The sequence below is a fragment of the Equus quagga genome, chromosome 12 (assembly GCF_021613505.1).
Source record: "Equus quagga isolate Etosha38 chromosome 12, UCLA_HA_Equagga_1.0, whole genome shotgun sequence".
NCBI classification, from domain to species: Eukaryota; Metazoa; Chordata; class Mammalia; order Perissodactyla; family Equidae; genus Equus; species Equus quagga.
In genome coordinates, this window is record NC_060278.1 from 21860628 (window position 1) to 21887799 (window position 27172).

Below are 27172 nucleotides of genomic sequence, written 5' to 3' on the forward strand. Positions count from 1 at the left end.
CTCTCCTTTCTTCTTTCAGTTTCTTTAAAAGACATAAGATGGTATAAAGTGATAATTATGACAATATATCATTGGGTTTGGAACATATATAGACGTAAGATGTATATAAATAATATCACAAAAAGGGGAGGAGGAAGAGAGTTATGTAGGAAGAACATTTCCGTATCTTACTGGCATTGTTAGTATAAATCTGAAGTAGATCCTGATAAGATAGGGTATATATTATATGTCTTAGAGCTATCACCAAGAAAATAAACTTGAAAAACATTAAAAAAATCATTTAAGAAATTAAAATGTTATACTAGAAAATACTCACATAATGCAAAATAAAGCCATAAAGGAGAAACAGAGGAACAAAAAGATATGACACCACAGAAAACAAAAAATACAATGTACAGACTTGCAACTAGTAGATAAATAAGTCCTGGAGATCTAATGCACAGTACAGTGATTACAGACAATATTGTATTATAAACATCAAACTTTAAGAGACTAGATCTTAATTATCCCCACCACAAAACAGAATGATAATTATGTGATGTGACAGAGGTGTTAGCTAATGCTCAATGGCAGTCATATTGCAACATATAAATGAATCAAATCAACATGTACACCTTAAACTTCTACAATGTTATATGCCAAATATATTTCCATTAAAAAATGTTTAAAAAAGTATGGTGGTACACGTAAATACAACCATATCAATAAGAACAATAAATGTGAATGAATTAAATAATCAAATCAAAAGGCAGAGATTGTCAGACTGGGTAAAAAAAAAAAAAAAAAAAGAAACAAAAAGCCAAAACCCAAAAACCAGAGCTATATATGTTGTTTACAGAAGACACGTTTTAGATACAAAGACACAAAGAAGTTGAAAGTAAATGGATGGAAAAATATATACTATGCAAACAGCAACCACAGGAGCTGGACTGGTGACTAAAATGAGATGATATAGACTTTACAACAATTTTAGAGAGAAAGAACATCGGGTCAACTTCTTGCATTGCAAAGGACCTTAGCATATTTTCATGAAAATCTCTGTTCGGATGAAATGTAACTAAAAAGAACTCCAGTGCCAGAATGCAATGACTGTCAGAAAACCCCTACTTGATTTAGGGCTCTATTTTTCTTTATCTCCCTCAGACTCTTCATTCAGATCTAAGAGAAGGGAAATGAATGGAAAGGAACAGAGTGAGGAGATGAGCTATGCCTCAAACACCACTGGAAATGAGTTTGACAGAAACTGGGATGAGGTATGGAGGGGAGTAAATTGAGAATTGGCTCAGGATATTCTGGCACTCATCTGAGACACGTGTATGAGTTACTATTATCAGAAAGGTCCCCAGACTTGGCTGCCATCCCCACCAATGATGGAGAAATATGGGTGCCAAAGCACCAAGACGAATAACCTGAAGAAAGTCCTTATCAGTAAGGGACACCATCATATTCCTAGAAAACCTTATGAGACCTGTCATCATGCTGATGCTGATGTGGAGCATTCGTTATAATTGCTGGAAACTCAAACATATGCCAGGCCTTCACCTTAGTCTCTGCCATTTCAATTGTTCAGACCCCATTTACAGCACAGACCTCATTAGTCTCGAATCCTCTGCATCACCCATTGGGTGGGTGACGCTGCATCTAATCTGTGCTGGGAAGGATCATAAAGATGGGTTAGGATGGGCATCCCCGAGAAGGACAGCACAAGTTTCCTGGCTTGGCCTCACAGGTCCTGAAAAATGAAGCTCTGGCTCTCGGTGACACATCATCACAACTTCATCACCCCCTTTTAAAAACAGAAAACTGGAGGCGAAGTCGGGTTATAGTTAAGACTGAGTGCTTTGGACGCAAACTGCTTCCTCATCTCCCCAGGCTTCTGTTTCATCATTTTTAAATGGAGAAAAAAAATAATGCATCCATCTTATGAACTTGGCACAGTATCTGATACCATTTGGGGATTTTTAGATCCCCTTCAATTACTGGGTCCAGGTTGAACTGAAGAAGAGACAAGCCTGTATAGGACGTATTTCATAAAACAACAAAAAAGGAGATATGCTCTACTCCATTTTCAGTGTAAACATCTTCAATTATTGATGACTACATGGCCATTGGTCTTGTTTCCGCTGGATGACCCTCTTCTACATCACAGGAAATCCCAGAGGATCCCACATCCAGTCCCTAGGCCCTTATCTTTCTGCAACAGCCATGCTGGGACCTGCTGGCCCACAGACGCTGCCTGTTGGCACGTTCATCCAAGGCATCCAAAGCAGCAGGATGTTGACTTCTAGCTACCTTCTTGCACTCAGGGAAAGAGGGTAAAGGAGCTGGATGCCATCAGAACTGGCCAAAGTCAGGTTTCCTAGGTGGTTTTTCACATCTTTCAAGTCTGTAAGATGGGCTTGAGGAAGAGGTGGGTTGAAGTTATACTCTGCTCTTTATGATAACGCACAACCACAATGGTGAACAGTGAGTTGGAGAGAGAACTCATTATAGACAGACACATACATCACACGAGCCCAGAGGACGCTGGGCTGAGGGGGCCATGGGAGAGGTGAGGAGGCTGGGAACTCAGTGGGCCCATTTTGTCACTGACAATAAGAAGCAATAGGCAAATTAGAGGTCTCTTTATGTCTTGGTTTTCTATTTATTTAAAAAGTCAGGGAGACTGGCTATGGTGAACTGGACTGAATGTAGTTTTCTGAGCTCTTAAGCTGTTTTTGGATAGTCCCAGCAGAAGGGGAGAGGGTGAAAACAGGAGGGAGAGGAATCAAGCATGAGATAAGAAAAATGAACTATATAACCTGCCTTAAAAGGAGAAGATTCCATGTGCTCCATATCTTTGACAATACTCTGAAAATTCATCCCAATTTGCATCTCAGTTGGAGAAGATATTCCGATTACATATCTAGCTGCCTTTAAGAACCTTCGAATTCTAGCAAGTAATCCATTTAAAGCAAAAGAAAAACTCAAATTTGTCACACAGCCAATCTCAATCAAGTACTTCAAAACCCAATATTCAACAGATGCCCAATAGAGAAAGAGACGGTAGACACAATAGACAGAGACAAATTAAATGCCACCAACACACACATTTCCCTATTTTTGTGTTGGCAGACTGGCAAGATGCTGCCTCGGGTAATTGCACTCTGCCCACCTAAAATTCCTTTCCGTCTCCACTGAGAACCATATCCTTCACTTTCTCAATTAAACTGTTGCCAAAACGCCAAAGGAACATTTTGGGTGGAGAAGGGTGGTAACTAAATGTCGGATCATCTTCGCCCACAGCACCTCTTTTAGTAGAAGGTTGCTCCATGCAAATAAGAAGTTGCACAGGAAGTGGGGGAAGCAGAGCCTGCCTCACCTTGCTCATGTGGTGGCAGACATAACCTGTCCTAGGTCCTGCTTATGCCTATTTTACCACTGGTTAAAAACTACCAACCAGCCAAAAGATGTTCTGACCAGCTGGCTAACCAGGAAATAAAATCACCATGCCAAAAACAGAAGCCATGTTTTTATTACCTCACATGGCAAACACAGTTCTCTGCTTTTTTGTGAAAAGATGTGGGAGGGGGAGAGTAGGGGTGTCAGAGAGTGAGGGCAACTAGTGGCAAAGGGAGACTGGTGGTGAGGATGTGCCCACTTTGACCTGGTCATAGAATGTCTTTGCTTGACCAGGTTAGTTCATTGTTGGAAAGACTCCACTCAGTGAGCCCTAAACACCTCTCCCAAGCTAAGGGGTGAGTTGGGTCCTTTCTCCTCAGAGCTGTGGTCGGTCTTGGATGAACAATTTATCTAAAAGAGTTTCTTGGCTCAGGTCAGAACTGCAGGTCATGGATGGACTGCCTAGGTCATTAGGTCCCCTCCTAGGCCAGGGTGAAGGAAGGAAGGAAAGAAAAGACAGATAATAGTTCTAGAAGAGCCCTGGAATAACCACTGTCCAATATCTCAACTAGAGCTGAGAGCTGGGCTCACCCACCCAGCTCAAGGATTCGTTTCTCTTCCGTAACTCCCATCAACAATAACAAATAACAGTAAGTCTTTCACATACATTCTTTCATTTCAGCTTGGATCCTCCCAGGCAGCCCATGAACCACACAGGGGGTCTTTTCTCCACTTTGAAGATGAGGAAGCAGAGGGTCAGAAGCCTGAATGGATTTGCCCAGGGCACAGAGGGAGTGGTGGCACAGGACGGGCTGTGTGGGTGAGTCCTTGACAAGAAGGCCAAACATCGCCCGCCATTTAGACACGTAACAGTCATGGGAGAAGGGCTATTTGGAAAACTTGCTTAAACCAACCCGAAAACCAGCAAGCCTAATCTTACCTAAGTAAAAAATAACATTTCATTTGTTTTCTTTTTACATTTCTCTGTGCCAGAGAAAAATGTTTATTTTCTTTTTCTCAGCTTTCCGGAGAGAAAAGGACCTTTGCTTTACTTTTCAGGAAAAAGGCCCTCTCTCTGCTCTATGGATAAACTGGACTACCCACCCTGCCAGCCCCCACCAGCCTGATGTCCCTTATGGGAAGAACAGTGACTAATCTGGCTGGAGAGACTGGGAAGGACCTGACATTGTCTGGGCCTGGGGAGGAGCCACTGAACTGAGATACAAGAGTGGGTGCTTGATAAAGGCCTTCCTGTTCTCTTTTTGTGCTAACTTCTGTATTTCTGGGTAGGTAGATTAAGCTTATTTGGGTCCCCAGGGTATGTCTGGAGAGGGAGGTAAGAGTTACTGCTCTGTTCTCTGTGGTAGGCAGAATAATGGTCCTCCTAAAGATGTCCATGTCCTAATTCTTGGAATGTGTGACAATGTGAGGATACACGACCCAGAGGAAGTAGAAGTTGCTCTTCAGCTGACCTTTAGATGGGGCGATTTGCTGGGATTATCTTGTGAGCCCAATGTAATCACAAGGGTCCTTATCAGTGGAAGAGGGAATCGAAAGAGAGAACCAGAGAGATGGCAGCATGAGAAGGACTTGAGCAGACATTGCTGGCTCTGAAGATGGAGGAAGGGGCCATGAGTCAAGGAAAGTCAGTGGCTTCTAGAAGTTGAAAAAGCAAGGAAATGGGTTCTCCCCTAGAACTTCTAGAAAGGAATGCCCCTGTGGACACGCTGATCTTAGCCCCGTGAGTATGTTGGACTTCCAGCCTACAGAACTGTAAGATAATAAATTCATGTTGTTTTAAGCCACTAAGTTTGTGGTAATTTGTCACAGCAGCAATAGAAAACTAATATATTCTCCAATTTAGTTTTATCAGGAATAAAGATAACAATGAGGATAGCTAACACTTACTGAGGGTTTACCATGTGCCAGTCATTGTTGTAAGCACTTTATGGGTGTTAGCTCATTTAATCATTTATCCTGTGACGTAAAATAATGGATGGAAGGTCACACAGCTCCAAGTCCTAGAGCCAGGATTGAACCCAGCTCCCCACCTACAGAGAGTTAACATTATACTGATATTGAACTTAAACTCCTATTTTGCATCCCGCACCTATCTTGTGGCTAAAGATTTATTTACAGAAGTAATGAACTTGCAGTCATTGGGATTCATCCTTAGTTTTCTGGCTCTGTCCCTTTCACCTGTAAGACCTCGGGCAAACCACTCAACTTACTGAGGCTTGATACTGATCTGCAAAATGGGAATAATGCAACCCATCTCTGAGAAGTGACATGATAATCATGCAATCAAATGAGGTGGCACTGATGTCTGACACACAGAAGGTGATTAATAGACACTGCTGACAATCTGTATTTGAAGGATGAGAACCTGGTTATTCTGTCCTCAAAAGGAGGAATTACATTCTTTTCACATCATTTTGCAACATTTCACATGAAGATTCAACGTTTTTCCTCTAGAGAGGCAACTGCATGGATGATGACTGATTCTGCAGGCTTCTCAACCTGTGGGTACAGTTTCGGGACTGTCTGCAGGAGGGTGTCCAGGCCTAAAAGGCGAGCGAGAGCAAAACTATTGATAAAAAGGTAAAATCTAGCCTCGAGATGAGAAGACAAAGGGAAAACACAGTCTCAGGTCTTGACATCAGAAAGACATTCTTTGTAGCTCAAGAGACCAAAATGAGGATCAGTGGGTGGAAGCTGTGAGAGGCAGGTTCACGGTAAAGGAGACCTGTCTACGGACTGAAGTCTTCCCATGTGAGCCGAGCTGCTCAGAGGCACGTTCTCCCTGTTGGTGGCAATACAAAAGCAGAGGCCGCCAGATGGTCCTGTATCGGGGGGTTTCAGCAGACCCTGAGGCTAGGCTCGATGGCCTCAGAGGTCCAATAAACAACTTTTGAAAAGCTCTTATCGTTTCTACGAGTGCCAAATATATGTTGGCTGTATCTCCTGGCAGAGGAAATGAGGACTCCAAGAAGGCAGAATTCTACCGGTTTGAAGCAGAACTTCGGTGAAGGTTCTAATTTTCACTGCCCACAGCATCACTGAACTATTTGAAAACCCCAGGTCTATTTAGAGACCGCAGACCAGAGGGCTTTACATAAAAACAAGCCTGATCAAGCTTAAGACTGAATGTAGCTTCTACCACCTTCTTCCCCAGGAGCAGCAGCTGCTCCACTGAGCACACCCAACTCAAATCCTAAGTGACTGGTTCATGGAGAAGATGACCACCAAGAGAAAGGCCAGACTTTTGGGGCATAAACTCCCTCTGACCTGGGGCCTGGGAATGCCAAGATGCTCTGCTGGCCATTTAGTCAGAATCATTCTGTCTGCTGGAGGCAGGGACCTCATTGCCCTTTGAGGGTGTGGTAATGATGCACACGATTAATGGAGTGATGTCACTTTTTTAAAGTTATAGTCTAGGACCTCCTGTGTCAGAATCACCTGGCGTTTACCTCAGAGCTGCTGAACTGAAATCTCTGGTTGTGGGGCCAAGGACTCTGAACACGCCCTGTTGGTGCGTCTTCTGCTCACTAAAGTCTGAGAACCACTGGTCTCGGGTGTCTGAGTGCAGTACCACCAAATCCCAACAGGCCTGCATGTAAAATTTAGTTTGGGGCATGAGCAAGATATGGTTCTATCTTCTATATAAAAACACCCCATCAGAAGTTAAGCTTATAACAGAGCAGGAGTTCTGCTTGTCTTATGTCCTGGAACCCATAAGAGTAACTGACACATAATAGGCACAGAGTAAGTATTTGCTGAGTGAATGAATACATGAAAATCCTACTGAAGGCTGTGGCAGGAACACTGGACTCCCTAGCTAGTCTCTCCTAGGATGAGGCCAATGTGTAGGCCTTAATGAGCTGGATGAAGGGTGTCCCATTCCATCGCATGCTGTGGCCTCACAGAGGACTCCTAATGACACAACTGAGCCTAAGAGGAAGACTCATCAGATCCTTCCTTTTGGCTCACATGCCAGAGAAAGGGTGTGGCTATTTTTAAAAATAGAATCAACAATGCCAGTTGCTCCTTGTCACCAGGACAGGAGCAGAGATACCCTTTGTTCCTCTGACGTAACTCTTACACAGAAGGAATCAGATGCCCGCTCTCAGTTTTCCAAGCTGCCACTACGGTGGACATCCTCTGCGAAGGGAGGAGCACGCACAGGGCCAAGTTCAAAGAGCAGCCCTGATACCCTCATCCTCCCTTTCCATTTAAGAACAGGGACGCAAAGTCAACGCTGGCTTCTTTCTCATTCTTTGTAGAAGGTGGAATGATGAACAGGATTCCCAGTTTGGGATGAAGTTGACTGCTGAATGTAGGGAACTTGGCTATTCCTCCATCCTTTTACAGATTCCAGATCCACCAAGAAAAGGAGAAAAGTGGCCACTGGGGGCTATCAACCTCTCACATTTACCACTTCTCCATTTAAAACATTCTCCCTCATGAACACTGCCCTTTCCTCAACTTTTGTCAGTGTATTAGCAGGTCATGTCCAGCATAAGTCCATCCCAGAAACAACTGTGCCTTTAAGCACTTTTAAATGCATCAATTTCCTGATATTAATCCTCCTCCCCACTTTTCCTGGACAGCAAGAGATTTTTTTTTCAGCTACAACGAAACAACATTAACAGAAGACAGCAAGGATCTGCCTTCAGCGCATTCATTAAACACTTTCCACAGAAGAATGAGATGGTGAAAGCATAGTGGCTTTGTGGTTTAGGAAATAAAATAGTTGCAAAGAGAGAAAATTGCCTGCATCGACGAAACATACTCAGGACACTGGAGCCTGTGGTTGCTGTTCTGCCTCAAACAAGCTTGGATGCTGTGTTCCAACAATACAAAGAAGGTTATAAGGAAGTAGGATAATTAAGCAGTGACCCAGGCCCTATTATTAGCTAGTCCCAACCCTACGGCATTAACAAAATAGGGAATGTCTCTTCTCCCATCGGGTCTAATTATTCCACAATAACCACACCTCTCATTTTAATTTATTCCCTAAAAGACTTTGGGGGTGGGGTGGGGAGAGGAGGGATGAGAGGGTAGGAGGAGGGGTTTGTGTTGAGAATGGTGTTAAAAAATCCTGAGTCACCAAGACAAAAAATAATAAATGTTGGAGAGGTTGTGGAGAAAAGGGAACCCTCATCCACTGCTGGTGGGAATGCAAACTGGTGCAGCCACTATGGAAAACAGTAAGGAGATTTCTCAATAAACTAAAAATAGAAATACCATATGATCCAGCCATCCCACTACTGAGTATTTGTCTAAAGAACTTGAAATCAACAATGCAAAGAGACTTATGCACCCCTATGTTCCCTGCAGCATTATTCACAATAGCCAAGATATGGAAGCAACCCAAGTGCCCACCGACTGATGATCGGATAAAGACGATGTGGTGTGAATATATATATACACACACATACATACATACATGTGGCTGGAATACTACTCAGACATAAAAAAAGACATAATCGTCCCATTCACAACCACATGGATGGACCTTGAGGGCATTATGTTAAGTGAAATAAGCCAGATAGAGAAAGACAAACACCATATGATTCCACTCATATGTGGAAGATAAAAACTTACAGACAAAGAGAACAATTTAGTGCTAACCCGGGGAAGAATGGGGAGGGTGGGCACAAGGGGTGCAGGGGCACATTTATATGGTGTTTGACAAATATTAATGTACAACTGAAATTTCACAATGTTATAAACTACTTGGACTGCAATTAAAAAAAAAAGGTTCTGAGGTGTTCTGAGCTCACTCCTTGACAATCTGTAACAGGCATAGTACCTTTTACCCCAAAACATCTGTAGGAGTGTCTTCTTTCACTACACCAATTCCAGCTCACAAGGAGGCTGGTAAACAACTTAGCTTGGTGCAACGCCGGCCAGACAGTCATTACTGGTTCTCTAGAAGACGCATAAGAGGAACACAGCGTCTAAAGGACTAGATGAAGAAAGTTCCTTGTTTGAACTCGGAATTACTTTTGAGGCATTATTCTATGACAGTAAACGTGCTGGAAGGTGGGCAGTAGCACATTCAGTATTCAGTATCACAGTAGTCCTACTGTGTTCTTCACTTTCATTTTCATTTCCAGATGCTTGCTGGAGCTCTCCCGAGTTGATATTTCTAAGAAAGAAATCTACTTCATTAGTTGTCAGTAACCTGGGTACCTCCTTACCTTGCCTTAATTTTAGTATCCTCCCCAGTCCCATCAAGACAGGCGCTTAAGAATGAAGGTGTAATTTGGGCTACAAGTTTGAAAAAGTCAGTTTATATAAACTCAGTATATTTTGATCTAACAAGAATGGAACAAAGGAGAGAGAAAACTGAAACTTTTTCCTTTCCAATGATATGGTGCTTATAATTTACCAAAATAAAAGTACATCTCTCCCCTTAGGTGGCCCCAGATGTTTGTTTTTACAGACGGCCACAGGCGCAGATGGAAAACCCTGGTGATTTCCTCACGAGGGTTCCCAGGAGTTCCTGCTTTTGACTATTTCATGGTGTGGTGGACTGACTGTCATCTCATCTGTTGCTGACAACCTCTGCCCCCCCCCCCCCCGGCAAATCATTTAACCCTGCAGCCCTCTGTCTCCTCATCTGGACCACAAAGGAGGCACCTGGATAGATTCTCTTGAAGATTCCTAGTGACTCTAAAATTTGATGACTTGACCAGACTCTGGAGAGAAAGAGTGAGGAAAACGAACTTCTGCCAGAAGCAAATGCATGTCATCAGGAGGCCACTGAAGATCTGTCTGAATCCTGGTCTTTGGATATCCTGGAAAGCGGGCAGTTTGCTCAGGTGGATAACACTCATTTCTAGGAGGCAGATTTTCCTTTGGATAATATGGCACCAAGGTTCAGGGGTCGGGAGATCATCCAGCAGAATTCTAGATCTGAAAAGCTGTGAGCTGCAGGTGCAGTGTAAGCCCACACTTCAGTGGGGTGGTGACCTTTGCAAATGGCCGACCACAGAGCACAAACCAGTGTGTTGCCTGAAATAAAACAAATGATTCTCTAAAGGCCTCACTGCTTGACTCTAAATGACACGGAAATCCTGCCTGATCATGGTCATCCTGCTCCATGTGGTCCAATAGCGCCGTCTTCTCTTTGGTAAGTAGGGTGCGTTGGTTCTACAACCTCAAGTCAGATTTGAGGTACTGTGGGAGGTTCACTGGCAATGTGTTCAGCTAAGCCCCAAAGCAGAAAGACATACAGAAAGGGTCTACTCTCTGCACTTACATTCTAATATTTTTAGGAAAGGTGGGGAGATATTCATTTTCTAAAGGCAGGAGGTTCAGAGAAAAATATCACTGCATCTTATTCCAGTTTTAACCTAGTTTCCTGCTGTCCAGAGGAGCAGAATTTAGTATCACTACAAAATAATGAAATACTCTTTCCTGATGACCCTTTAATGTTGTCTTAAAAAAAAAAAGCAACAGTATGCATTATACATACACATTAACCTCAATATTTCAATAAGAAAAGGAAAGTGAACACTTCCATTTTGCAATGGAGAAACTGAAGAAAGAAAGATTAAATGACTCGCCCCAACTCACAGTCTTTCACCTCTTGGTCGAGAAGTCCACGTCCTCCAGAAATATGAATAAAATTGTAATTACTGTGTTTTAGATTAACTGGTTTAACCTCTGCCATGAGTATGACCTGTTTTTGTTTCCAGCCCTAGATGTTTAAATTCTTGACCTATATATGGTATTTATAAATAAATACCTTTTTGTCTTAAATTCTTTACATCCTCCCAATCCTGACCCCTTTCTGCTCATATCTCAGAGGTGAAGGCATTCCCTCTTTTAAGGCTACACATCCATTTTCTTCAATCATTTATTATGGGTTACGCCCCGTCATGTATATGGATATGTACACCTGACGCTGGGTGAGAGCTGGAGAGGGAGGGCAAGGGGCTGCTGTCCAGGAGCTTGGTGGCTGAGCCGTCCCCGTGCTGGAGACAACCCGTGACAGAGCCTTGCATGCACTGCTCCAGATGCCTTCTGACTTCAGCCCATCAATTTTCACCTCTTGTTGACCACTTCCCTTTTCTCCTTTGTTCTGGCTCCCTCTCTTTAGCCTAGAAATATGTTAGCACCTTTTCCATCTGAAACTTTCTCCTCCCATTGATGTACTACTTGTACAGATTTTTTTTTTAATCACTAGATTTCATGAAAATGTCCTACGTATTCTCGCCTTCAGTCTCACATCCCTTTTCTCTCACTGCCTCCAGCACTGTGACATCCAGTCCACCACCGTCGTGAACTGGCCCCTCAAGGGTGAACAGACTCTCTAATTGCTAAGTTCAAATACCTCTTTCCTGCCCTCACCTTCATCACCTTCCTGCTTGAAACTTGCTGGGTTTCCCTGATACCATGCTATCCCAGCAGCCCCCTTTGAACCTCCTGGTTCCCTCTATCTGTCCCACAAAAACAGTCATCAGCCAAGGCAGTACACCAGGCCCCTTCTCTGCTTTGTTTGGCCATTCTAACTTAACGATCTCACCCACTGCCCACCTTGAATCAGCCTGCCTCACCTCTGCAGTTCATTGTCAATCCACTTTTCCAGCTCCAATCTCTGTGATAAACTCGAGGGTCAGATAACAAACTGCTCGTTGGGCATATTTAAATGAAGGGTCTGTTCACATGTGCTTCAGCTCAACATGTGCAAAATCATCTTCTCCTACAAACTTTTCCTTCTCCTGACTCCCCTCTTTCTACTAATGAAAATACTGTGCGACTGGTGCCCAAACTAAATTCGCTTCCGTCTTCCTCAACCCCTTCCCCTTTGTCCTCCCTCCCAACCACTCGCTACCCATGTCCCATCACTGACATTCTTGTGCTCACAAAGTCCTTCAGTGGTTCTTCGCTGCCTACAGAGAAAGTCCCAGCTCCTTAGCTTTCAGGGCCGTCCCTGGTGATTATTTCCCATACATCTCACATTTCGGGGCCTGCCCGGTGGCACAGTGGTTAAGTTCACTGGCTCCCCTTTGGCTGCCCCAGTTCACTGGATCGGATCTCAGGTGCAGACCTACACATTGCTTGTCAAGCCATGCTGTGGCAGGTGTCCCACATACAAAATAGAGAAAGATGGGCATGGATGTTAGTTCACGGCCAATCTTCCCCAGCAAAAAGGGGAGGGTTGGCAGCAGATGTTAGCTCAGGGCTAATCTTCCTCGAAAAAAAAAAGAGATGAATTTCCATTTGCTGAGTCAGTCCTTTTTCTGCTTTTTTCTCATGTTTGACACATTTCCTATATCTTCCATTCTATTTCTATCTTTCAAAATTCCACCTAGTTTTAAAATTTTGGCTCAAATGTCAGCCCTTCTATTAAAAATGTTGCCTCTTTCCTCAGCGTAGAATCTCTCCTGTCACTGACACCTTGTACCTTATCTCACTTTCTGCTCTTCAGCTAGATTGTCGAGGTTGGTGTGTTTTGCTTATTTTTTGCATGTGGCCACTGTATCCAGTTTATAGCAGTTCACAGGATTAAACCACATAACAGCTAAACGTTTCTATTCTGTTGCTTTCAAGTCTTAAAACATGGACCTTGGATCACAAACCTCAGGGAAGTTATGACTAGAATAAAGTTTTGTGGCTTTTCCCATCCAATCTAAAACACAATTAAGCAATTAAGACATGCTTTTTAGCAGCAATGACACGGTGCTATCAGACAGCACCATGGATAACTGAGTGGGGAAAACAATCTCACAGAGTGGTTGTGTGGTACAGAAACACACCTCTGAGCTCAGACACCCATCACAAGGGGATCTGTGGGGATGTGCCACATGATGGAGGAGAGTGTGCAGAGTGCTGCAGACAGTGGAGCTAAAGCTGGACACAGCACAGGCTCCAGAGCCAGCAAAAGCAGACACACGAACGAGCGCCAACATCTAAAATACTGAGAAGTGCACCCCGCTCCCCCCGCAATGAGAAGAGAGCTCTGAGTGAGTGACAGCCCTAAGAACGCATGACAGGATCTGTCCGCCAGTGGGCCAACAAGCGGCTCTCAGGGCACGGGGGGAATCAGCTTGCACAAATCCGAGTACAGGCTCTGTTGCGGAGTGGGGATTCATCAGTGTCTGCCCCGCTGTAGCTGGGCAGCTTTATTAAGCTTTAAATTAGTTCAGGACTATTAAGAGACCGCAGTCGGCTCTAAGTCAGGGGTATCTCGTCAACTGCATGGGCTGCCCATCCACCGCACAAAGCTGTTCTCATGGCGGGAGCTGAGAACCCTCTGGCAGATCAGGACACTAGAATGAATTAGAGAATGAGCTGTGGTTCTGACTATTTGGCTCAAGAGACTTCTCATTTTCTTGATGCTAAGTGAAATATAAAGGTAATTCCACATCAAAATACCCAGCACATGTAGGGACCTTCAAACCTCCTCTGGTTGGGAGTATCTGTATGCCTTTTCTTTTGGTGAGGAAGATTTGCCCTGAGCTAACATCTGTTGCCAATGTTCCTCTTTACTTTTTCTCTCCAAAACCCCAGTACATAGTTGTATATCGTAGTTGTAGGTCATTCTAGTTCTTCTATGTGGGATGCCACCACAACATGGCTTGATGAGTGTTGTGTAAGTCCGTGCCCACGATCTGATCTGGTGAACCCCAGGCCACCGAAGCGGAGCACATGAACTTAACCATTCAGCCATGGGGCTGGACCCTGCATGCCTTTTTCTCTTTTTAAAAAAAAACTCTAGAAGCAGGATGATCAATGGCAAATAACGAACCATTTACTAGAAAAGCAGACCACTCCCAATTATTACTTTTTTCAAAAATATGTTTTAAATGCCAATGAACTTTTGAAAAACTTGGTTTTCATGAAGTGCTTCTGGTGAGAAGCCACAGAGCAGAAGTGCCACATACCCTTCTTTTTTTCTGGTCTTACCACTTACTAAACCCACCCTAACAGTGAAGACTACTCTCAGAGCCCTTGGCTGCGTCAAACGGATAGAAAAATGAAACAGCTTACAGAAGAGGAAGAAAGAGAAAGAATATGCCTCCTCTCCCACCTTGGTCTCATTTACACAATTTTAACATAAGGTATGCAAAAAATTGGTTATGGAAATTTTTTTAAAGGGTGTAGAATATAGTTTATGCTTAAAGTCTAACCAAATCACTTTACTATAGTGGGAATTAGTCAAATATTTTTTAAAGGTTAATGCTAGAATATACGTATACTACATGAAGGCAGGGATTTTTGTCAGCTTTGTCCACTCATGTGTTTCAAAAGCCTAGAATTCCAAGTACATAGTAGACACTCAATAAATACTTGTTGCCTGAATGAAAAAATTTATCAAGAAATTATAAACACTATAGTGATATTTTCCTTACGGACCATTTTATGCAACATTCGACTCCATTAACACTGATTAAAATAAAGTGAGCTCTGTAATGTCAAGAACAAGTTAACTTGTGGAAACCTACTAGAAAAAAAAGCACAGAATGTTAAAATTTGCAGGAAATGAGCAAAGAATGGGATGTCAGTCCTCTTTCTGTAGTAATAAGGGTGTAAAGCTGTCTGACGGATTCAACCCCATAAATAAATAGCTAATTTGAACCACCGACTTGACTCTGCTTGACTAAAACACTTAAAAGTATAGCTAATGAAAGGGAACTGGATTGTTCTGAGATTTACTTCTCCTTGATAATAAGCAGTGAAAAAAGATGGGCCAATGGAGAGAAATGGGAGGGCAAGAGAGCCAGATAATCTTCAAATGAGTAACTGCTCCTCGAATTAATAAAACGCCAAAGTAGAGGCTGGCCTGGTGGCCTGGTGGTTAAGTTCGTGTGCTCTGCTTTGGCAGCCTGGGGTTCACGGGTTCAGATCCTGGGCGCAGACCTAGCACTGCTCGTCAAGCCATGCCGCGGTGGCATCCCACACAAAATAGAGGAAGACTGGCACAGATGTTAGCCCAGTGACAATCTTCTTCAAGCAAAAAGAGGAGGATTGGTAATGGATGTTAGCTCAGGGCCAGTCTTACACACACACATACACATACACACACACACACACACACACACACACACACACAAAACACCAAAGTACAGCATGAGTAAAAAATATTCTGAAAAGTTAAATTTACCTAACTAGTGTGGGCACCCGAGGGCTATCTGAGGTTAGGGAGGCACACACAGTTAAGGAGTGCTTTCTGAGGACGATCTTTCACAGGCCCACTTAGAGAAGATGTTTCTTCTGAAAATGAAATGCCTTTATTTGATATGTTACTCGCACTTATTCTATATCATGACACCAGAACTCTTTTAAAAGCCAATCTTCATAAAATTATTGGAATAAAAAACTGCTTTATATGACTTTGTCCTAATGTAAATTAATATTGATTCATTCTTCAGAAGCCTGTCAGACCTGAATACTCCCCTTAGGGTGTGGCTAGTGTTGGGTTACTCAAGAACCAAATCACGGGTCACTGACCCTGTCAAGTGTCACCATGACAGACGCAGGCTCCTTCTTAGCGATGTGCACATGTCGTAGACTGAACAAATGGCTTTGAAACATTTGTCTTAGAACATTTTTACTTTGCTATTCAATCGAGTAAAAAAACATTTGAGGGCCTCTGTGTGATTAATTGTTCCAAACGCAAGGGGGATTACAAGTAAACAAACAGTTCCTACTTTGAAAGAACTTACTATCTAGAAGGTGAGAGACAAGGCTTGTGCCTAAACAACCATCCCACAAAGTAGATATGTCGAGTGTCTTAACAGAAGTATGAAGAATGTACTGTGGTAGCGCAGAAGGATGGATGGGTGGCATTTACAGAATATGCCTGCCCTGCTCAACCCCTCAGCTTTCCTCCATCTTCAGCGTTTCCCTTCTAATATAGCTCCTCATGAAGGAGTCTGCATTTGACCCAGGCCTAGAATGAGTTAGTATTCCTGTTAGAAATACAATGTGGAAGCAATTAATCCTTTCTGGAAGGCTTCATGGTGGAGGTGGTATTTGCCTTGATTCTTAAAAGATATGCATTAGAGTATTAAAAGCAATTTTTTTTTCCTGAGGAAGATTTGCCCTGAGCTAACATCTGTTGCCAATCTTCCTCTTCTTTTTGCTTGAGAAGATTCACCCTGAGCTAACATCTGTGCCAGTCTTCCTCTAGTTTGTATGTGGGTCGCTGCCACAGCATGGCCACTGATGAGTGGTGTAGGTCTATGCCCCAGAACCAAACCTGGGCCACCAAAGCAGAGTGCACCAAACTGAACCACTAGCCCATGGGGCCAGCCTCTAAAAGCAATTTTGATTAGTTACTATCAAACACTTTTTACTGTAGCTTAATTTACAGAAGTAGTATAAACTATACTTTTTCTAATGTGCATTAAAAACACCAATTTTATGCCTGTACATTAATCTAAGAACTGACACTGCAATAAATTGGTGATGTAGGAGATTTTCATAGGAGGAGATGAGGGGAAGGAATTCTAGGCAGAGAAGCGAGCAGGAGTAAGGGCAGAAAAGCCGACAGTGTGTTCAGGGAGGATGAAGAATCACCTGGTTTGGCTGGAGGGTGGGCTTCTTAGGGGGCAGTGATGGTTCTGGCATGAAGGGATGAAGGCAGACCAGGGAGCGCCTTGAACACATGCTACGGAGTTTGTTTTACTCCAGACAACCGTGAACCACATGCAAAGCATATGAACAGGGCTGCTCTGTTTGGCCAACAGTGTACAGAATGGATGGAGAAGCGGAGCTGCAGGCTGCTCTGATAGTACAAAGGGAGCGGAAACAAGGGCTCCATCTGGGTAGTGTTGATCGGAGGGGAAGAAAGAGCTATTTTGGAGAGAGAACCGACTGGATGTCGCGGCAGATGAGATGTACAACCGACCCGGAGGCTGGCTGTACAGATCACTTTGCTGAGGAAGGTAAGAGAGATGATGATGATCCACTGAACGGGGCCGGAAGGCAGGGGGAGAACAGGGTTGTGGAAGAAGTGTCCTTTGACACTTCCTGAGGCTGCGGGATCACTGCAGCAGCCCTGGGGGAGATGGCCTCTCCTAGCGCTCATTGTCTGTCTGTCCCTCTCTCCTGGCCCCATCAGACTCTACCTGTGTTCCTGCTCCTTGCATGTGACAGCTGGGACAGGGCATGGCAGGGCCCAACTCATTTTCATGCACAAAGTAGAAGGCTCAAAAATGTGGGTTCAATTAGCCTAAGAATTACATCTCCTCCCATGATGCGAGTTCTCCTCTGACACACATGCAGATACACTTAGGGGCCAGGGTAAAGCCTCTTGCAACACCGAGAGGCTCTGGGGTGACTCTGAGGACAACTTGTCTCCCAATGTTCATCCAGCTGTTCAGTCTGCTGCTTTTCTCCACCGCTGCCCTGGTGACACGGGCGTGTGACAGTGAAGGTAACCGCTCACTGGTAACTGGTCCTTCTTACATGAGGAGCCCAGGAGAGGTCCGACTCACAGGAAAACACCTCTGGTCTCAGACAGTCCACAAGGAAGCTTCACCCCTTCCTTGTAACTTTGTGCCCCTCACGGCCTCAAGGAGGCAGGCAACATCCTGAAGATGGGGAAGAAATGCTGCCTAGAATTCACAGTGAAAACTCTTTGAAAAGCCAACGGTGGGAATAGAAAAATGCTTCCTAGCATCTTAAAATGCCTCACACTATTTGAAAGAAATTATCTGTTATCCTGAAGCGCGCACTGGACTGAGTGGACTTAAGGAAGCGTCTGGAGAATTTAAAACACCTTTAAAAAAAGGAAACAGAAGGTCAATGGAAGAATGTGGCACATGAATGCAATACTATGTTTTAGGCAGAAAATGCCAAAGAAGTGTTCATTTGTGGTACTAACAATGCTCTTCTGAGCTCTCAAAATCACCAGGCAAAAACAGCAAATCTACAAGCTGGGTAGAAGACAAATATTATCATCTTTCTTTAAGACCTAGCTACACGCCTTAGAGATAATTTGCCTCTTTCTACCAACACAGAGACACATTCCTCAAAAACAGGTTCAAAATGGGGTAAGTAGAAATGACCCAAGAATTAATTAACTAAATAGGAGTTTGAAGTAAACAAAGAAAAAATTATCATAACAAAATAAAAGACAAGAAACATGATTAAATTAGGCTTCAAAAGACCCATGAGAAACTCATAAAAGGCATAATATGCATTTACCTGGTTTTTATTCTTTCATGATTTAATTTCTAATTTTATTCACTACCATCTGATAATTGCATGAAACACTTATTCTAACCATGGGCAATTTAGACTATTTTAATTTTTATTTCAAGGCCATGAGACAAAGGAACCTATTTATTGCCTAAGGGGATTTTTAAACAAAAATTAAAGCTTAATCTTTCATGTTTTAAAGCATAGACTGTTTAAAATCATTTATAATAATGCTGTAGGGAGACTGTTCCCGGGTATGCAAAATTGAAATGATAAATTTACAATTATTAAAAAAATTAATAGTTTGGGGATTGAATTGTCCCTTTTCTTTCTAGATGGATTTGTCTGAAGCGTAAGAGACATTTAAAATCAGGTAAAACCAAGGTCTACACAGAGCATTTCACAGTTTGACTGGACTTGTCAATGGTGCAATAGGAACCCCTGTTTTTTATCATTTAAAAAAGAAATAATGGCATTGGCCTTGGGAACTGCCCTACCCCCCTTATTTCACAGGAAATTGCTCTGATGAAGTGGAGAGTCATGAATTCCACTAACCACATTTTCTGTGACTTTGAAAAAGTCCCTGATGGAAATTAGACAAATAATTTACTTTCACTTAAACGCCAGATTTTTTAGTTACACTTAAGAAAAATAATTGAAATGTAGATTTAAATCATTTCTGCTGCTACACTTCAGGACTCTAATGAAATACTTTCAGCTATTATGCAAAGCATTCCTCAATAGAGAAGAGCAAATTCACTCTCCATGATACCTCAGTTAGCAGAATTTACGGAAGGGCAGAATGCCACTTAAAGAGCGAAGGGAAGGACACTTTGCCAGTGGCAGGTTTTGACGGGAGCAGGAAGAAAGAAAATACATCTTGGGACACATTTTCCCTTTCATTAAGGTCTCAGAAGAAACTGAAAATGGCCAAGTATGTTTAAAGTTCCTTAAACACATACTTTGGCCCTCTTGCCAGGCTGTTAGAGTACCCTGCATTTTATGAAGGTTACAGCATAGTCGTGCTCCTGACCATATTGGATGGAACCCACGTGGATCCATGGATGTGGACCTCCCCTATCATCCCTCCGCTCCTCCTCTGCCCTCAGCCCTGCGCTCAGCACCACAACTTCCTTGCTAGGTTGCCATCACACCAAGCTCCCAGCTGCCTCACAGCCCTTACACTTGCTCTGTCCTTGGCCTGAATGCCCCTTCCCCAGATATCTATGTGGCTTCCTTCCCTTTATTCAGGTTTCTGCTCCAGTGTCACCTTTCAAGGAGGGAAGCTTCCTTCAATCTCCTTCTCTCTCTCCCCCTTTTCCTGTCTGAGCTCTCTTCACAGCACCTGCCCATCACACATGCTTATTGTCTGAGTTCCCCCAACAGACTGGGAGCCTCATGAGAGCAAGACGCGCACCTGCTCTGTCCCCGCCAGTGTCCCCAGCCCTGAGGGCAGTGCCTAACACTAGACAGCCACTTAATAACGATTATTGATCAGTGGCATCGCCTGCACCCATCAGCTTCCATCCTCGTTTGCGTTTCTTAGACTGACCAGTCTTCTCTTAAAGAAGAATGAAACGGTCGAATAGTGATTCTGATTCCCTGGAACCAAGGCACATTCCAGCCCAAATATCACAATGGAAGAGCATCTTTTAATGAAGTCAAATGACCCCCAGAAGCAAACAACGGGTCAGAGACTGTTAACCAAAATGTCCATTTGTGATAATGGTCTGCCTTTGGAATAGAATAATTTTAATGTAACTACATTAAATATATCAAAGTTAGATTCTTTAAGGATTGATGGTCCAAGCTGTGAGCTATCTGGCTCCTTGCTGCACAAGGAAAAGAGTTTTCATAAGAAAAAGAGTTCCATCTGCTTACCAATGATTTGGTCATTTTCTGCTGGTTACTCTCAAAAGGGAGAGAAGATGAAGGCCCAGGTTGGAAAAATTTTTGCCAAAATATAGTTAAATACTGCTTTCTCTTAAAAAAGGAGCTAATCCTCTTCATTTTCATATAAACAAACAAAAATAAAAGTGTTCAGATTTTTGAGTGATTTTTAGTTTCTTTCCCCAAACATAGTTAAAAATATCAGCGTCTGACTAAAGATGCAATAAAATGCATGTCCAACACTCTGTGCTGTTGTAATGTGATCATTTCATGGTCCTCACAGGGGAGATAAAAATTACTCCTTGAGAAAATACTTTTCAACCTGATTTATAAAGCTGATACATTAGAGATGTCAAATATTTAATTTGTTTTAAAGAAAAATCACTTATTTTATAAGGGGGAATTTATCATGTCAAAAATGTTTGTTTCTCAAAAAGGGTCATTAAAGGGTTTATTTAAATAACAAGTTTAGATATTATTGCATTAGAGCTAGAACTTGATTTGTTGAAAAAAATGACTTAAAGTTGGTTTTTCAGGAATACTGTTTATTGCATAAAACGTGACCCACATGTAGTAATGGTACATTTTTGAAGACATTTGAAGAATGAAATCTACGCACCTATTTGCTGTTGCTATGAGATTACCACGTATTAAGGGTGAATCTCCCAGCCTCTCCTAACCATCTGTTAGGTTTCTCCCTCTAAACCATACTCAGAGGGAAATGTATTAGATACACAATGTTTCCTACACAAATCAAGGACCGCTGCTTTTGAGCATGCCACAGGTTCAAGGAGCGGGCTTCAAGGCTCCTTAAAGTCTAGAGCCTTCGGAAAGCAGGTCTGCTGTAGCTCTTTCCTTTTCCATTTTTCTGCAAGAAATCCCCTCACTATTACATAAAAGCTTTTTCAGCATTTAGCTAATCTTTTGGGCATAGCTGAATTTTCATGGAATTTTCAAAGTTACAAGCGAGATTGGAGATTGTCCAGGCCAGCTCCTCCATGTACCAGAGGGGGTGAGATCATCTCTCAAGGTCTAGAAAATTCAGAGAGGAAGAAAAGCCAGCGAAACATTTTTTAGAAAACAAATCATGGTATCTAAGCAACCACATCACATCTGGCTTGTATGAAGAGGAAAATGGCATCTGCTTTGGAATAAGGCAACAAAATTTCTGAGGAAAAGGATGTTAAATTACACAGCCCAGAACATGACCATAAACGAACAAGGATGGTCCCCTCCAGATCGTGGATGTTAAAATCAAACGTGAAAGACAGAGCTGGTGTGAAATATGACACTGGAATGGTTAGGGATTTTGAGATTTAACAGAGAATTCTTAAATTGCTTTAAAAAAAAAAAAAGGAGGAAAAAAGCATAAGACTCTCTATAATGGTGAAGACTTAGTGAGGATTGAACCGACAATATAGGCATTTTTTACACAAAAGGATTGTGTCAGAATCACTAACACGGTGGATTCTCCCACAGGAAACTCTTTTTCCTTTTATCCTTGGAAAATAACACACACACGCATTCAAACTTTGTTTCTTTAAAAAAAAAAAAATGAAATGGCCCTGATGCCCCGTGCAGCTTCGCAGGCCCTGTCTGGCCACAGCACCCCTGCCCCTGGCACCCAGGTGCACGCAGACCGCATCCTCAGCCGGGGAGGAGCACCCCTTACCTGGACTGGTGAGGGCTCCCAGGGCGCTGCTCGTGGTGGACAGAGGATTGGCATTGGTGGTGGTGGCTGAGGTCTGGGCCGCGGCGGCGGCCGCCGCCAGCGTCGCCAGATTCTGTAACTGTAAAGCATTCATGCCTGCGGAGGAAGAGAAACACGACTTTAGCCAAAGGCCCCCTTTGCCAGCTTCCAACCAAGAGACGGCAGACGACAGGAGCAGGAGGCCCCAGCCCTGCGATGGTGACTCCTGCGTCACTGTAGGTCTCCTCGGCAGAGTCGCCTCCCTGTGGAGCTGCCTGTCCTAACCCAGGGCACTCTTCCCAGCTGCTTCCTCCAGGGCTGGAGAGGTCACCAGAACGATGCGCAGGGCATTTCTCTGTGTGGCCTGGCCGCCTACCATGCAGCTGTGGAGAAAGGGGGAAGTGGGCTTGGGCGGAGGGAGGCACGGCTTCAGGGTAGATGCTCAGACCCTACCCTCACCGCCGCCTGTGTGAGCCTGTGGTTCCTCTAGAGGAAACGAGACTTCATTGGTTACAAGCTCTTCCTCTGAAGTTGAACTGATGCAGCTCCCTGGTTCTGCCCTGGAGCTTTGTGACCCTGGGCAGGTGACTTAACCTCTCCACGTCTTGCTTAGTGAGCAGTGATATCAACTCTACCTTACATCAAAGGGCTGCTGTGCAGAGTAACTAAGATGACGAATGCAAATGACTCAGCACGGTGACAGGCCCAACGTAAGGACCCAATGAACATTAGCGACTACTGTTGCTGTTACTATTATTGCCACTGAACTTCTCTCTCCAGACTAATTCTAAATGTGAATTCTAAAATGTCTCCATAGTAGGAACTCCAATAATATTTGATGACTAAAAGAAAGAATGAATAAAAATGGCAGTGGCTTAATATTTTTATTTGTAAAATATTTGTATTTGCCTTTTCAAGGTACTTGTATTTTAAGGATGGACTACTTCTAACTAGAATGAATCTCCGGCTAGTAAAAATTCAGACAAGAAGAGCAGAGAGAAGCAAAATTTTGCAAGAGGAGGAGGGTGGGATCAGCTGAGAGACCTGGGGGCTGATGTGTCACGGGAGCCTGGCCATGCCTGAGGGCGCTCGGGCCTGGTGTCTGTGCTACGCCCTTCTCTGTCTCCATCCAAAGGTTTTCTGAACCTTCAAAGTCTTTCTCCATGACTCACTTCATGCTACTGTACATTCGAGAAGCAGGAAAAAATGGTGCTCTCCTTAGATAGAGGAATTTTATACAGAAAGATACTGGAGTTAAGTAATCAGCTTAATTTTACCTTCTTCTCATGTCTGAAATCCAGGTACTTAACAGATATCTATGGAGCAAATTTAATCTGCTTTAGAGAAAGTGGCCTGACAACAGTTTCCATATGTAGTGGGGGTGGATGGATTGAGGGGCAAGAGAATGTTCCAGCAAAATACCTAGCACAGCCCCCAGCCCCTGGTGGGGAGCCCTCAGCCTAAGCATGGTTCAGGCATGGCTGCTGAGCTCCCTCGTCCTGCTCCTCCATCCATCCTCCAGCCTGGCTGCCTTAATCAGGATTTATTTCTACTCAGAAAAGAGGTCCTGATGTCTTTGCCGCAAAATGGCTTCTCGTTTTGCTCAAAATGATACTTTATCTTCTTCCAGGAGACACCCGGCCCTGTTGGCTTAGCGTGAAAGCCCGACACCTGTTTTTCAAAACTCAGTTCCTGGGGGTGCTTAGAAGCAGGGCACAAGTATTTGTGGAATCCTGTGAACTTATCCCTGCTTTCTCAAGCAAATGCAACTGGAAACAAAGCTTTCTCTCCTTCTCTCTGATCAAAGGTCAGACAGGGTCAGATCCCTGAGAATGAGGGAGCTGACACAGCACTGGCCTTCTCTCAGGTTTACCTGAGGAAAGCAGAACTGGGGCAATATGGGAGCCGCTTGGCCTTAGTGCAGACCCACCTGGACCCAGCAAGGGGCTCACTCCTGAAAGCAGTCACTTGAGTGTGACAAGAGCACCGGCTTTGAGCTACGTCATGAGGACTGAGGAACATCTCTACCAACCCATCTGTCCCCTCTTGGCCCTCTTGTGACTACCATTTCCTCTAATGTTTTAATGATATAAACCAGATGACCAGGCAGCATCGCCAACAGACGGCTGTGCAGACCAGCAGAGTGGTTTAGCACTGAAATTAAAACCCACCACGCACGTCTGGCATTGAAGAATGACTAGCAGAGCCACTCTCCTAGGCCCTGGGGGGAGGGTCCTCCAGGACATCTGTGATCCACCCCTGGCAGGAGCCATGGCGCTGGCATGGCAGAATTCCAGGGCTGGAAGGAGCTCAGCCCACCGATGTGGGTCAGAGCCTCAGATCCTAGGCCGAGCCCTCAGAGCCAATGGCAGGGGACCCCTCCGAGTCTGGGGCAGCGCTCCCGCCACACCTCACAGCCTCCCTCCAAGGAAGACTGAAGTCTGCATTTAACACATGTACTTTCTGCATGTTTCTGCAAACTCTTGTGGCATTCATCACACTCCATGTTGACATTCTTTGTAGGTATTTCTTACCTTCATGACTAGATACTAAGTTCCTCGAGGACAACGATGTTGTCTTATTCATTTTCAAGTCCGCCTAAACACACACACACTGCACACGCAGCAGGTGACGGACGATTCTATGTAGGATGAATGAACAGGGTAATAACCAGAAGGAAATTTTCATCAGTGGCTCTAAAGAGCATCGCCCATAGATCAGACCAAGTTTTCAGTTTTCTCCGTTCTTTGTTAGTTCTTCAGTATTTATAACAGCATCAAATATTGACTGTTTCCCTCAATCATTAATTAATCCATCCTACAAATATTTATTAGAACCATGCGTATTCCTTATCTCACCCACCGAGACTCATCACATGTCCTGCAGGCTAGCTGGACAACACTCGGTCCTCTGTTCCACTGGCCTCTCTGCTGGGAACCCAGGGCTGTGTCCCCACTCAGGGCCCCTCTGCCTTTCCCCTTCCCATGCTTCACCACCCAGGGGAGCCTGCCCTCCGGTTCAGCCTCTCCCTGACTCCACCCGGAAAGGCAGAGGGATTGCGGCTCTGGGGCACCTCGCTGGGGCGGGGGGCAACTCTGTTCAACCATCACACTGCAAGGAAAGGAATGGAAAAAGAGGGGCAAAGGAAGAGGAGATGAAGGGTGGACAGAAGAGGCCATTGTGATCGCCAGCATCTAAGCGGCATGGAAAGAAAAGGAAGAGGGGAAGGGTCAGAGGGAGACAAGCGGCAGGCAAGAGGACCTGCATTTGCCCACCCATCCATCTGTCCATCTCTCCGCTCACCTGTCCGTCTACAAACCTGTCCGTCTAGCCATCCATCCATCCATCCACCCACCCACCCATCTGTCCATCCATCCAACCTCTGTTGTCTTGTCTGTCGGTCTGCCCATCCACCAGTTACCAAGTGGCATGATGGGCCAGTTCCTGGGCACCACACTGGGAATTAAGTGGAAAACAAGACAATCCTTGCATCAGGAGGTGGCCGTATTTTAGAGCAGGGAGCCAGGGACTGGCAGATAATCCTACTTCTTCACATTCTGGAAACGGGCCCTGACTCGGACACTCATTTTCATGAGTTTTTGGTTTGATGAGGATGACAGCGAAGCACAGGGAAGTGCCGGCAGCTGTGGACGTGGGGGCTTCACAGGAGGACCTGGCCATCCTTCTAGCCTGTCCTCTCCCGTCCTTGGGTGCTGCCCCTGGTAGGCTCTCAGGGCGCCCCTTGTCCCTACTCATTTCTCAGAAGTGCGTGCTCAGTACAGGAGACGGTGGACAGTCTCCTCGCCAACTTTTCTGGGTGAAGACCCCGTTCCCAGCCCTGACCCCCACATTTCTGCTTTTCTCAATGCAGAAGCATGTCTGTCTTCACCCTATCCTGTGTCATCACTCCTCAGCTCTAATTTCACCCTATCCTGTGTTCCTAGGGCCTGGGATGCACAGCCTTCTCTGCTGGTGACAATAACTGCCAATTATAGGAGGCAGCGAGGGCTGGTCAAGAGGAGTGGAGGCCCTGTTCTCCCGCACCTGGGTTCAAATCCTTGCTCTGCCTCGCCTCCCGCCAACCTACATCACCTTGAGCAAACTGTTTGCGCCTCATGTTCTCAGCTGTGAAGTGGGACTACAACAGGTTAAGATTAAATGCTTCAAGGCGCACAAAGCTCCGAGAACAATGCCTAGTGCGGAGGAAGCTAACAGAGGAAGCTCTATTAGCTAGATAATAATTGCAATAGTTGACCTCAATTGATGATAATTGTACTCAGAGAAAAGCACGTGCCAGGCCTGCTGCTCATGCTGTGCATGGGACCGCTCATTTGGTCTTCTTAACGAACCCAAATGATGTGGGCACCGTTGTGACTGAACATGTTAGAGATAGAGAAAACTGAGGCACGGAGAGGTTAAAGCTCTGGGTAAATGGAGGAGCGTTCTGCTTTCTCTCCCAGCCAGCATGGCTTCCCCTGCAAGTTCCTTCTGTCTTCTTGGCCCATCTGGAGCTCTTCATCCCTGCTCCTCCTTACTGCCTTTATCTCCACTTACTTCACTAAACTTAGCACCTTGGAGAGGTGAGGGGGGCTGGGAGGACGGAAGGGTGTTAGAACAGGGTTTCAGAGGAAATGTGGCTGAGGCATCAGAAGGAAACGTTTACTGGCTCTGACATTTGCCTGTAGTGACCTCACTAAACGGTGAAAAGCTGCAGGGTGAGGAGTCTGAGTGCAGTGGGATGAAGTGTGGTTCCGAGGACGGCGTTGACAGAGGTCCCTCTGTTCAAATTGCCGGCGTTCGAGCCCCAGACTGCACGGGATGGAACTTGTGATCCTGACTTCCTCGGGAGCTAAGAACCGAGGGAATTGGTGACCGCACTGCAGCTAGCACTACTACGTCTTGCTCTCCAGACCACTTAATCGGCCCTTTAACTTCTTAACGTGACTTCCTTTTCCCATCGATCCCCAGAACCCCAGACATCAGAGATCAGCCACTTCAGTTTCCTCTGAACAAATGGACCGGTGGCCTCGTTCTTCGCAATACCAA

The 27172-nt window shown here is 44.5% G+C and overlaps 1 protein-coding gene across 13 annotated transcripts in view; it reads right to left on the minus strand.

Moving 5' to 3' along the window:
* CELF2 (CUGBP Elav-like family member 2) overlaps positions 1–27172 on the minus strand; it is a 507313-nt gene that overhangs the window by 26883 nt on the left and 453258 nt on the right. For all 13 annotated transcript variants that reach the window (XM_046678505.1, XM_046678506.1, XM_046678503.1 and 10 more), the window contains one exon: positions 22109–22243. In XM_046678505.1, the coding sequence (XP_046534461.1) occupies positions 22109–22243 (135 nt within the window). The remainder of the gene's footprint in view (positions 1–22108; positions 22244–27172) is intronic.